This window comes from Sinocyclocheilus rhinocerous, unplaced genomic scaffold (genome assembly GCF_001515625.1).
Source record: "Sinocyclocheilus rhinocerous isolate Xijiao unplaced genomic scaffold, SAMN03320098_v1.1 scaffold1841, whole genome shotgun sequence".
NCBI classification, from domain to species: Eukaryota; Metazoa; Chordata; class Actinopteri; order Cypriniformes; family Cyprinidae; genus Sinocyclocheilus; species Sinocyclocheilus rhinocerous.
In genome coordinates this window covers 779,865-793,761 of record NW_015666172.1, presented here as the reverse complement: position 1 = coordinate 793,761, position 13,897 = coordinate 779,865, and the positions used below count along the sequence as shown (strand labels likewise).

At 36.6% G+C, this 13,897-nt stretch overlaps 1 protein-coding gene across 1 annotated transcript in view; it reads right to left on the bottom strand.

The window, feature by feature from the left end:
- Positions 1–1,173: 1,173 nt before the first annotated feature.
- LOC107731876 (protein AF-9-like) overlaps positions 1,174–13,897 on the bottom strand; it is a 39,615-nt gene continuing 26,891 nt past the window's right edge. Inside the window, exons 5-10 of the mRNA XM_016543066.1 lie at positions 13,874–13,893; positions 12,430–12,558; positions 9,950–10,528; positions 1,974–2,046; positions 1,575–1,713; positions 1,174–1,423 (exon numbers count right to left, since the gene is read on the bottom strand). Coding sequence (XP_016398552.1) covers positions 1,174–1,423; positions 1,575–1,713; positions 1,974–2,046; positions 9,950–10,528; positions 12,430–12,558; positions 13,874–13,893 — 1,190 coding nt within the window. The remainder of the gene's footprint in view (positions 1,424–1,574; positions 1,714–1,973; positions 2,047–9,949; positions 10,529–12,429; positions 12,559–13,873; positions 13,894–13,897) is intronic.

Sequence of the window (13,897 nt, the reverse complement as noted above, 5' to 3'; positions counted from 1 at the left end):
ACGCTTGAGGTATTCGGCCAATCACAACGCACTGGATAGCTGGCCAATCAGCATACACCTTGCTTTTCAGAACAGTAAGCTTTGTAAAAATCGATGCATTTCAGAAAGGCGGGGCATAGAGGAAAAACAATAATGTACAGTATGTGGAAAATAATGTGTTTTTTGAACCTTAAACCACATAAACACATTGCATTACACCAAATACACAAAATAATGTTCTTTTTAGCAACGTCATATGACCCCTTTAAACGACTCTTTATGGTCAGAACATGACAAACACATTTTTTAATTCTTTACATTTTTCAAGCCATTTTCCCTTAGCAAAATAAATATCTTAATAGAAAAATAAATTTCTGAGTTTCTGCATGTTCTAATGAGTGATATTGTTTCAAATCATGAAACGGGTTTGTGTAGCCTGACTTTGATGATGCATATCTTCAGCACAGTTTGTAGTGCAGGCTGCAATATTAATATTACATTTTTTTGTCTCTTAGAAATGCACATTTGACAGTAGCTTGAGTTCACAGCTTGAGTTAGGATACAGATGTAAATTTATGTTCGTTATCAAAAACAGAAACATCTGTAAAAATGGTAACAACCTCATTTTTATATGGTGAAATTGAATTACTCTGACTGATTGTTTTATTAAAATTAACCATTGGTCTTCCATAGTAGGATACATTTAGAGCATGTTGTCTATATGGAACAATTTCCATATACACTGGAGTTGAGTGTTCATTAAGCATAAATACCGTTAAGGAAGTTTGCTCTAGTAGTCTAATTTACACGCACACACTCCTGCATCAAACAGAAAGTGAATTTGAGCTTTGGCCAGTCACAGAAAGTGAGATGTTGTTTTGTATTTTTCTTTTAGATTGTTTCAATAAACCTGTTTTTAAAGCATACTTCATGGTGTGGCTGCTGTTATTGCTTCTTTAGTCTAATTGCTACAACCTACACCGGCAGTGGGGTAGATTGTAATAAACGCACACCATGTATCTGACATCATCTTATAAGGGCTGTGATATTCTTGCAGAGGTTTGAATTGGTGCCTTTTGTAGTAAACAAATGTGGGTGCTTTGTATAAATGTTTGAACAATCTAGCTTGAAGATTCAGCTAGTTACAGATGCTGAAACAAAAACCCTAACAACATACAGCACACACACACTCACTCAAGCACCTCTGTAGTCTATTGACGGTTCAATTTCTTTTACCTCCACATATAATTTCACCTCATTCTCTCCATAAGCACAAGAGTTGATATGGAAGAGTGAAATCACAGCTAGAGGAATGGAATGACAGAGAAGGTTGTTCCAGCTCACCTGGTTATTGGCAGTTTTCAGTAGAGGTTGGGGGTCATTATGGGGCAGTGGTGAAGAGGTAGAACTATTTTCACTATCACTGCCGTCACTTAAACTCACCCTGCAAAATACGTGACAGATATTCACCATTCATTATCCCCTTCTGAGTATCCAGCTACACAGCATGGTATGCAGGCAAGGATATATAATTTTTTTCTTCCCCCTCTGCAGCCAGGGTTAGTTAGTTGGTAGTTTTTTTCATGGATATTTACCTGCGGTGGCGATGTGTCATCTGCGTGTGCAACGGTCGCTCCATGTCCGAGTCCATGTCATTATCGTCCTCCTCTTCCGAATCCTCTTCGATTTCATCTGAGTGCAAATCTGCGATCACCGACCGTAAAGGACCCAATACTACAGGTGAATAAGAAAGGCAAATGTCTACAAAAGCATTTATTTCTTTAGTGTAATATTTCAACATTGAAGTCATAAGATGCATTGCACGCTCACATCCAGTCAGATTTCTCTAATATTATTAAAATAAATTTATATATTGGTAGTAAAGTGTACTCTTTGGGTAAGAAAAGGGAATTGACACACTGACCCATAATAAGGCCAGGCTTTCTCCAAGCCAGCCAAAAGCAACAGGATGTGGCAAATATTGGAAAGGTTACCTTGCCGTTTGTGTGTGCGTCCAAAGCCGGAGCTCGAACTGGAACTGGAGCTGGCTGGACTGGGCTGATCCGACTAGGAAAGAAGGCAAAGTACCAACTCGATAAAAATAATAATACCAATATCAAAGCATTTTGGTTTTGCGTGCTCAAGAAGTCTGAGCATGAAATGATGTGGGAAATTAGCACTTTCTGCTTTTTGATATCTCCCAATATACCGGCTCTGTATCACATGACATTAACATCAAAAAGACATTTACTAAGCTTTGCACACTATTGCTTTTCTAATGACACAAAACTGGTTTTGCGGTCTTATAATTACAAATCCACGGTGAAGCTACCACAGGGGGCAATATTTAAAAAATATATATAACCAATTATAATTTATAATAAAATCAGTGACATTTTTCTGGCTCAAAAAGAAGAACAGTTGTAATAATAATAATAATAATAAATTAAGTAAATAAATGAATTAATTAAATACTGCATGGCACCTAAGAACACGTTAACTGACTCTGAAAGAGAACCAAATGCAGTTACTTGTGAGGCCATTTCCACGATCTTCTGTTCCACACTAGAGGCTTTGATGGATATTAGCGTCACTTCCTCACTGTAAATCAGTGGGTTCCTCGTTCACCCGACCTAATGAAGGCTGATTTATGGTCACACAGATCCCTTTGGGGCTATGCTCACACTAAAACTTCCTACTCGCACAGGACTCTTCACTTTGAGTGCAAAAAAAAAAAAAGCTATATAAAAAGTTAAATATGCAAAAGACACTATTAATCCAAATAATGTTGCTAAAATGGTCAGACTGTACTGAAAAATAACACCAAAACAGATTTTAGCTCTCCATACTGCTGGAAAATATGAATACTGGTCTTTGCCGTAAACGAAAACAAAAGTGAAGGGAATGAGACACTTATTCAGTTAGTAAGTCCATCAGGCTAAGGTGAAACTAGATTTAGTGGAGGCCTCTTTGAACCGTTGCATCTGTAGATTAATTGTTGAGGATCCCACAATTTATGAGGCACCTTTGAACTCGTAGGGCTATATCTCACTACAGAGCCAAGCCTCTCAGAACAATGGGACTGTGATTGATTGGATTCATGGAGGTAGCAGACGTGTTTTTAAAGGGCCCCTATTTGCTTTTAGAGACACATGCACCATGTTTACTGAAAATACCATTAAAATGTACCCAATCACATCTTGTGCTCTTTTCTGTATGAACAGTTATCCTTGTTAAAGACATGTTTAATCCAAGGTTTCTGGTTTTTATAAAGGTAAATTTAAGACAATTTCTACACCTTTTTAAAGACAAATTAAAGAAAATTTACAGAATAAATATATATGTTTTCTAAATGTAAATGTTTATGAAGCCCAATGAGTTGTATTAGCAACACTTTCAAGTAAAAAAAAAAAAAAAAAAAAAAAAAAAAACTGACAGATTTCCATTACTTCTTGATTAATGAAAATGGCTTAACTGTGATGGAAATAACTTTTATTGTACCTTCCGATGACATGATGTTCTTCCTTGAATATTTTTGTCTTGTTTTCCAATGTCTAAAGATTCATAAATAAAGATGACATAAGATAAAGACAAGAAGTCTTGTTTTCTGATAAACTGTTAAAAATGAAGTGAGTTTACGATTAAAACGAGAACAAATATCTGCTGATGGGCTCAGAAAAGTTACTTAATTTAAAGGAAAAACAAGTTTCTATTCACCATTGACAGATATTTGTTCTTGTTTTAAGCATAAACTCACTAAATTGTGACCCTGGACCACAAAACCAGTCAATTAAATGAAGTTCTTAGCAATGCATATTACTAATCAAAAATTAAGTTTTAATATATTTACGGTATGAAATTTACAAAATATCTTTATGGAACATGATCTTTACTTAATATCCTAATGATTTTTGGCATTAAAGAAAAATCTATAATTTTGACCCATACAATGTATTTTTGGCTATTGCTACAAATATACCCCAGCGACTTAAGACTTCTTGTGGTCCAGGGTCAAAATTGTGTTCATTTTCTCAAAATAAGTCATCTATATAAATAAGTCTAAAAGAAAATAAGTCATTATCTATTTCTTCATCAAGGATGTTTAGATATTTGTATTGGAACACAAGACAAAAATACTGAGAAAGATATCCTTTTTTCTTTCCCTTTTCTGATATCCATTTTTCTTTAAATGCAAATGTTCTTTCACAGTCATTAGCAACTTACTTTAGCTCTGAAATATTTTTAAGAGCAAAATAAGATATTCAGGATATATTATGGTAGGACATGAATTGAACCATCAGGAATTGTGAAGAGTGGGTGTTTGGCAGTAAATGCTGCTGGTACGTCAAGTATGAAATTATTACATTTCTTTGGAATAACTGATGTTCAATGCACAATAAGACTAGGAGTGTGCAATAAGAAAATACATATGACCAATTTTGATTTCATGTTCACTTAAACCTTCTCCAAGACTGCCTCTCTTGTGCAACAGTGATACAGTATGGATGTTATATACTTTTCAGCACAGTCTGCAATTAAATGTGTCCACCTGCCACTATGAAAATTTAAGGGGGTCTGAATACTTTCCGTACCCACTGTATATATACACACGCAAATTCACATCCATGCTGCTTTCCGAACAAATAAAGGTCATTAAAATCAATAATCATTATTCATATAGCATCAACAAAAGAGAAGGTTAGCGTGGTCCTTGCTAAGAAAACACTTTCAAAGAGAGGCTCTTGTGAAAACAGCCTGTTCTAACAGAGCAAAATGAATGAAATGATGTTCTTTTAAAATTACATTCAGTATAACAAAGATGTGAGCTGTAAGTGGAGCGAATTGGACTGATTAACTGCAATCCACAAAGACTTCCTGACCAAATGGAGGTATAATACAAATCAGGCTTATTGTTGCAAATGGGGCCGAGGATAAAAGAGTAAGAAAGGCGCTCGGTTACAATTGCTTTCCTGACTTTCCACTTGGCTCAAGTTTTGAGGTTTAAAGTTACTTTAAAGTCCACTCTGTTTTTCTTCACTGTACTCATGTTAAGTTTAAATTTGTACTCTAGTTGGATACACATTTTACAAGCTTGCTGAAATTGCATGGGGTGGAGGAACATTTTGAGCACTCAGGAAAAAACCAGCAAGGAAGTTCAATGCAAAACTATTAACCTAATTCCTCTTGGAGAGCGGCCCGAGAGGAAATCTAAAGAAGCTATTAAAGTTAATCTGAATTAATTTGTTTACATTCTTCTCTGATGAGCACTTGGTGAAACTGAATCGGGTCTCTTGAACAAAATGGTCAAGCAGAAGCCATTCAGCTCCTCAGCGAATGGAGAAATTGAGTGTGGGATTTATAACAGGGCTAGTACAGTGATTAATGGTTAAGAAAGGTTTCAGAATACTCTTGGGAAACATTGGCTAACGTTGTCTATTCAGTCGAAACAGGCCATGAGGATGCAAATTAGATCACTCTGTCCTCTTTCTTGCAATCTTCACTATACTACAGTGAAACCATGGTACACTGACAATGGTACTTCTTAGTGAGGATGAGGTCAGTTTAGTAATGCTTGCATTACTATTACTCATACTTGGGGTTAGTGGCTTACACAAACCTCAAACTCAAGCATTAAACTTTGATGCTTTTTTTATGGACGTACATTATACTTAAAAAGCTTGGGGTCTGTAAGATTTTTTTAAAAGAAATAAATACTTTTATTCAGCAAGGATGCATTATATTAATCAAAAGTGACTGTAAAGACTATAAATGATGTTCTATTGAACTTTTTAATTCATCAAAGAATCCTGGAAAAAAGGATCACAGTTTCCACAAAAAGGAAACTTTTATTGGGAAACACAACTAATTTCAACATGGATAATAACAGGAAATATTTCTTGGGCAGCAAATGAGCATATTAGAATGATTTCTGAAGGATCATGTGACACTTTTACAATATGTAACATTTTACAATATTACTGCTTTACTGTGTTTTTGATCAAATAAATGCATTTTTGGTGAGCATAAGAGACTTCTTTATTGATAACCTCATATTTTGGGGCTTCCTATTACTTTTCTAAGCACTTGGAATAAAAATGTATGTTGTATACGGTGAAATGGGCGAGGGGAAAAAAATCCCACAAACTAGCTATGAATGAGAGCCATATTTAGGAATTTGGATATCAGAGAGAATTAGCAACTACAAATAAACAAATAAATAACCAACAACCATCTAGCAACCATCTACAACATATTAGCATCAGGGCGGTGAGTTATGTTTGAACAAACAACACTCACTCACCTTTGGTAAATGTAGAAATCTAGTTAGAATTTCTAGGCTGTTTTTGTCTTATCGACTTGCTATGCCCTTACTTCAAAATTACGGTTACTGTGCAAAACTACAGTAATTTCCAAACTCTCCTTTCCAAACAACGTGTTCAACCCATCTCCTCATACAGCACCCGCCTAAAACTATTCACTGCAGGCATCATCACGGTGCCTTAAACCTAGAAAAATACTGCAACGAATCGATGGCAGAATATAACAGTGCGCTATAAAACTGTTACGGCTCACTCACTCGACTGGGGGTGACAGTGGTGCTAGTGAGAGTTGCTGGCAGGGGGCAGGTGCTAAAAATCTCCCGTGAAGCGAGTTGACAATAGGGGCTGCCAAAACTCCTGCAAGCAGGGTGGTAAAGACACTTAACTTCAACCCCTCGCCGAGCCTGTGGAAGAGCAAAGTTGTTACTTTGAAGTTCCTTTCCCTTCATTCTCATCGTTTTTTTCCCTTCTTTCTTTTTTCTTCAGTCTGCATTTTACTGCCTGTTTGTCCATCTGGGAGCCTGGCTGACATCAAACGCATGGTCAGGGTTCTGCACTGTAAATCAAGCCGCCTTTCTACTATGGGCCGCACCCCTCTTCCCAAACTAGACGCTTGTAAAAGCTCATCTAAGAAGCCCTGCACCCCTTAGACAATAAAACTGATGTCATCACTCATGAGGAAAGGTTCGCAGGTCTTTAAGCATGAAGATCATCTGGAGTGTTTGGGTTCAGACGCCTGAGAACATGAAGAGAGGAAGAGAGCGCCTTGCTGTCACCCAAACTTGAGTAATGGCAGAGCTGTGGCTATGCAGTAAAATGCTACATTACTTTTTTTTTTTAGAGCTAATGAAAAAGCAACTTCCATTAACATGGACACGGTTTGCAATTTGCGGTGACATGCAGACCACCAAACTAAAACGATGGGCTAAACCAGTAGAGCTCCGAACACACACACATATGAATTATTAAACAAGGAAATGTCTGTTAAATGCTGTTACAAGACTAAATGTGGTGCTTCAATGGTGTGGCGTTTACAGACGTGTGTCAGCACCAGTGCTGGGTAGATTTCTTGCAAATTGTAGTCGGTTACTGATTCCAAATTACATGACAAACATTGTAGTTAGTAACGTAATCCATTACATCGGACTACTTTTTGATTACTTTTAGATTACTTTCGACCTGACATGTTTATCACATGACTTAAATAGGATAATCTTGTATCATATTGACATAAAAAGACTTTGACTTTTCTATTTTAGAAAAAAAAATTAAAAGATGAAAAAGAAGAATCAGGGAGAATTAATAAATGACAAATAATGAATGGCTAGTGTGTGAAAAATATGTAATCAATAAATAAGTATCTGTATAGTCTGATTAAAAGTATTTTAAAATGGAATATAATCAAATTACAAGTACTTCGTTTTTGGAATCTGATTACATAATCCAGATTACATGTAATCAGTTACTACCCAGCACATGATATATAGTTGTCATCAAACATTTATATGAATTATGATTGTCAAAAGAATCACTCAAACTCTTTTTTTTAACCGATTATGGACTTAAATGTCAATATGCTCATAATGACTCTTCAAAAGTCTGTATTTCGGTAAAATGCTGCAATAAACACAAAAATGAAAGATGAGCTTTACGAGTTCAGTAGAGACAAAGCAGGTGATCACTAGCAGCACCCCACAGCTGGTCTGTGGCTTTACGACCATCGCCTCTGCTGTGGTGCCATAAATCTAGCAGTGGCTCTGAAACTGGCAATTGCTCTGCTTTAGGACTATTGTCTCATTCCAATCAAGCACATGAAGCTCTTCTCTTACAGAGGACGTCATATAAACAGATTTTAGGATTGGGTTACATCTACCCCCCACTAGCCTTTTACTCTGTGTAATATATATGACAACATGCGTTTGGAATTTGGCAAGTGACTGCAGCACTTAACTTCCATTACTTAAATTTATCTTGTTAAGTACAGTGTTATTTTAGCATTATTTATATACTATTACAGTATTCATTTTTTGAATTAGCTTTTATTTTTATGTTTTAAACACACACACCAGAAAACTAACAGCAGAACATTAAGTATATTATTCATCTACCTGTGCATTTAATCAGTCTATCCACTTATGCTTGCTAGCTATGGTCTAAAAGGCTAGAAAAAACCCAAGCAAGACCATAACCATAACTACTATTACAACTAAATGGCATATGTATAATATAAGTGAAGAAAATTCCCTCACTTCCTCGAACATTTATGAAAAACTACCTTATATTTACTATGGTTTACTATTCAACCATAGTAAGACCCATGGTAAATTCTGAGAAATCTGTTATTTTTAGGATAAGACGCTCACAACAGGACACTTACTAAGTAGCAGTTTACAGAATCAACAAGAGATGCTGCTGACAGCAACAATGTTAATTATCCATCAAACTGTCCATTTAGCATTCATTGTCCATTCTGTTTTTTAAAATAAAACTTGATCATTATTCACTAATGCTTGTTACAGTTCTGGCCTAGAAAAGTGTCTAGAAAAAAAGCAAAGGCTTTCCTTTGCTGCAATTTTCCTCTTTACTGTCCTTCTAAAGACAGAAATAGACTGTGTGAATGTTAGTGGTAATGCTGATCAGGGCCTTACAGACCTGGTGACCCAAAGAAAGCAGCACCTGGAATACATCAGCTGTCATAAACACTGAAGTTTCTTTCCTTCCCTTTTTTTAAAGGAGTGAGTTTAAAGGAAAACTCTTAGCTATTCATGGTGTCCTTTCCCATTCTCCTTGGGTGTCATAAAACCATAAATTTCATCTCAGCACTTGCCTTCAAGCCAATAAAACAGCCCCCGTTTTATGAGCTGCTCTCTTGCTGAAGGTAAATGAACCTTGCCACTGGTGACACTGCTGAAGCTAAAAACATTCTAGATCTATACGAACTACTATAACTACTACTATTACTATCTTCAAAATGATATCAAAACTAAATTCACTGACTAGGCAATTGGCAGGTGAGCAGCACAATTTAGCCTGCTACCTTGTAACTGGCCCTCCTCATGTCTGACAGCGTTTCAATCCAAAACACACAATCCACAATACGATGAAATGAAACTGGAACAACATCAGTCCTTTTGTTTTGAACAAAACCATAACAAACTAAATAAGGAGCCTTTGACCAGCTACCAGAATTCCTGTCCTGAAGAGCCGAGAGGTCTAGCAATGGACAGCACTGATTTTCTGCGCCTAACGCACACAAATGGCCCCCTCAGCTTCTGGACACCCACCAAGTTTATTAGATCCCCTCTCGCACCAGACCGCCATTATTACAGCCCTCTAAGAGCCTGTCTCAACCTCTCTGTTTGATAATTACAGAGAACCCCACGTCCCAGAAAAGGTCTCTGCTAATAGTCAACCACATCGTTCGAACACAAAAGCTCACACCAAAGACTACTGAAATTCATTGTACTTTCCCATAGGATTGGTGGCACGATAGATTTTTGCCAACTTATACAATGAATATGGATTGAACTAGAGATGCAAAATATTAAAATTCAGATAAATACCATTTGGCAACTATAACCAATTGAGAAAAAACAGGGACTAATTTTCATGTTGTTATGTTCCAGCATAATGATTCGAAATTCACTTACGTCTGATCTAGTGAACATGTTGTCATCCATGTCCGAGTCATTCGGGTCCAACACATCCTGGAAGGGCGGTAATGCTGACGGTTTTCTTTTCTCTGAATGTTCACTGTTTTGTAACCTACTATGCCGGACTTGCGGCTTGTCTTTCAAAACCTTTTTATCCGAATGGCGATGCTGTAGCAAGGTAGGACACACTTGCTGCTTCTGCGAGCTCTCTGAAAAACTGCTTTTCCGTTTTTTGGTAACATGGCCTTCACTGTCCAACACAGGCCGCCGTCTACTCTGTCCCAAGCTTGAGAAGCTACCCTCCGATGAATGTTGCTCCTTCGATGTGGTCTTGGGCTCCTTGAATCCCATTTGGGGAACGGGGCGATCTTCCTGAATTGGTTGATTCTCTTTGGGTTTTTTAGAATCTTTAGAGAGTTTTCCAGAGCCCTTGCTGAAATCTCTGAAGGCACTTTTGGACTCTTTTGAGTCTTTGGAAGGCTTGTCCTTATGGTCCTTAGACGGCTTGTGGAGTTTGAGGGAGCTGCTGCTGATATTGTTTGTGGTTGTAAGAGCACTGCTGCTTTTGGACCTGTCCTATAATGAAAATATGACAATATTAGGAAAGATATAGCCACTTAATTTGAATTTTATGCTGATTTCATTCATTTATAAACCTTAACAAAAAAGTACTGTGACAGCACCATTTTATAGTGATGATATGATAGTACTTATGATAGTACATTACCCTTAAAAACGTTTGGACCAGTATTTATTTATAATTTTTTTAAGAAATTGACTTCCATTCAGCAAGGACATTAATTTAACCAAAAATGACAATAAAGAAATTTATACTTTTACAAAAGATTTCTATTTCAAATAATTTCTGTTCTTCTGAACTTTCTATTCAACAAATGTTTCCACAAAAACATTAAGCAGCACAACCATTTTTAACTGTTTTAAGAAATGTTTGTTGAGCTCCAAATCAGCATATTAGAATGATTTCTGAAGGATCATGTGACACTGAAGACTGGAGTAATGATGCTGAAGATTCAGCTTAATTCAGCTTAATTCAGAATAAATTACATTCTACAATATATTAAAATATAAAATAGTTATTTTAAATTGTAATAATATTTCACCATTTTACAGTTTTAACTGTATTTTTTCATCAATAAATGCAGCCTTGATTAGACATTAAAAGATTTTAAACGAACATTAAAAAGTCTTACCGACCCCAAACCTTTGAATGGTAGTGTACACCACAGCATTAATGCCATATTCATATACCATAGTATTTACATGGTCAAAATCCCATTGCTATACATTTTGTTAATATAATGAAGAACAATATATAAACTGCTATAAATATACAAATATTCAACTTTCCTTCCATTATAATCGACAAATGATATGTGTGCTCAGGCAAACAACCAAACCCAGATGTGAAACATTTCCATAAACAATTTTTCAGAATGATCCTGAAAATAATTCCACTGGGGGAAGGGCAACCTCAGAGCTATCTGGGAGGCAAGCTGAGGATGAAGCAACAAGCCTTTGGTTGACTTTAATGGCAGGCTTATCCTATCTTCAGGTCAAGCTAACTAGCCCCTGCCAATAAGTCATTGATGCAGTTAAGTCGTTAAGAAGTCTAGACAGTTACAACCTGCCTTCAAAATTTTCAACCATAACATTAAATTAAGTGGAGGAAGGGCAGAAGGACAACAAAGCACAGACTGTCGTTTTTGTTTTTGCTAAAGCGACCGGTGTAGTAGTGCAGGGGAGGCTGGCTGCAATCGACCCTTGATCTGTCAGTAATCCATCACACACAAGGGCCTGTTTGGATTGGGAACTGTTTCCATGTGCACCGGGGACTCTCGTAACTTCACTGTTACACAGAGCTAGTGTACAAAACAAGTTGCTTAGCAACTAAGTAATATTGCACAGGATACTTGAAATAAATTTAAATCAAAGAAACGTGGCATTGTGGAGTCAAGCAAGATTTACTAGCATTATGGCTAATGTGGTTTAATAGATGCACGAATAAAAAGCTGCAGCGTCTCAGGTTTTCCCACACAAAACCAATAGAAATTGCACTAATTTATTTGTTTCTTTTAAAAATTATTGTTTTCTTTATTTGAAACGCCATTACAGGCAGATTAACAAGAGTGCTTTGGAAAACTGCAAATGCGGTATTGTATGACTAGATACGAATCTTTTCGCACATGCAGAGCACCGTTGTAACACCTGGCGAGTTCGTTTACGTCATCGGAATGCTAGCATGTGCTTTCTCAGCAGCCAAGAAATGCTCGACTTAAACCAAGTTTCACATCTCTAAAATCCTTGGAGTTAAATAGTCCCTAACGTCTTTCCACTTGCCAAATATGCAGGATTAAGCAGGACTCCTTGGAGGAACTGGGAAATTTTTAAATGCCGAACAAAGTCATGCAAAGTTTTCTCAAAGTTCAGACTCTCAAAACACGGAGATCCACACTCACCTTTGACCCTGGGAAAGACTTGCTCTTTTTCACATCAGAGAAGGTCAATGTTAATGAGCTGCTGGGTAATGTGGGCAGCTTTAGATGCTGCCCGAACAGAGAAGTAGAGCCCTCCTGCATTACCATTACCTAAGAAATTAAAGACAATGAAAACTGCGATAATCAATTAAATGCATATTGTAACTGCATTCCAAGATGTTATTTACTGCAAATCTTCATCTCTGTTTAATTCATAACTTTCAATTTCTTGATCGAACATAATATATACTACCGTACAAAATTTTCAGCTCAAGAGTAAGATTTTATTGAAAGAAATTAATTTTATTTAGCAAGGACACACTAAACTGATCAAAAGTGACAGTACAATAATTTCAAATAAAGGCTGTTTTTTTTCAACTTGAAAATTGAGCTTTGCCATCACAGGAATAAATTACATTTTAAAATGTACTAAAAAGGAAAATAGTTATTTTAAAGGGGTCATATGATGCTGCTAAAAAAAAACATTATTTGGTGTATTTGATGTAATGAAATGTCTTTATGCGGTTTAAGGTTCAAAAAACACATTATTTTCCACATACTGTACATTATTGTTTCTCCTCTATGCCCCGCCTTTCTGAAACGCGTCGATTTTTACAAAGCTCATCGGTCTGAAAAAGCGAGGTGTGCTGTGATTGGCCAGCTATCCAGCGAGTTGTGATTTTCTTTATGCACCAAGAGCTTGTAACACTCCAAAGAGAAAGGAAAAATTGAAATCGCATCATATGACCCCTTTAAATTTTAAGAATATTTCACAATATATCACTTTTTTTTTTTTACGGTTTTTGATTTTTTAAAAAAGCATAATAAGAGACTTATTTAAAAAATATATATTTTTAAAATCTGTACAATCCCCAAGCTTTCAAATGTTATTATATGCTAGAATCTGTTTTTCACACAAAGCAAGGAAAAGGAAAGTTGTTTCAGATGCAAAGCGAGTTATTGTATTTTGAAGATTACGACAATAGCATTTCTGTCAGGACCACTATCGTCAAAATGATAGATACTTAGCATAAAGTTTGGTTTGGCGGTATGGTTCTGTTCTGGGCAAAAACCTCCCTGCCCATCCATGCAGCCTGTCATGAATGAGCAGGGAGAGCAGCAATAATAACCCCCCTAGGGTTAACAGAACAGAACAAGGCAGATATCATTAATGTACTTAATGATATTTAAGTGTAACACTTTATTCAAGATAAAGGAGTCTGATTAGCAAGGAATATCAGAAAGCCAAGTCCTGACTGTGGCGAAAGGAGGAGCTGGGGATGGAGGAGGGTAATTTGCTCCGGAGCAGGCTGAAAAGCTGCTGAATAATACTGAATAGAGCTTATATAGGAATGCCGCGATAGGTGTCGTATTCCTATAGGTAGATATGATCAGCTGAGAATCAGCTGATGCAAGCTTGACTCACGTGACCTGCCAGAACTAACACTAA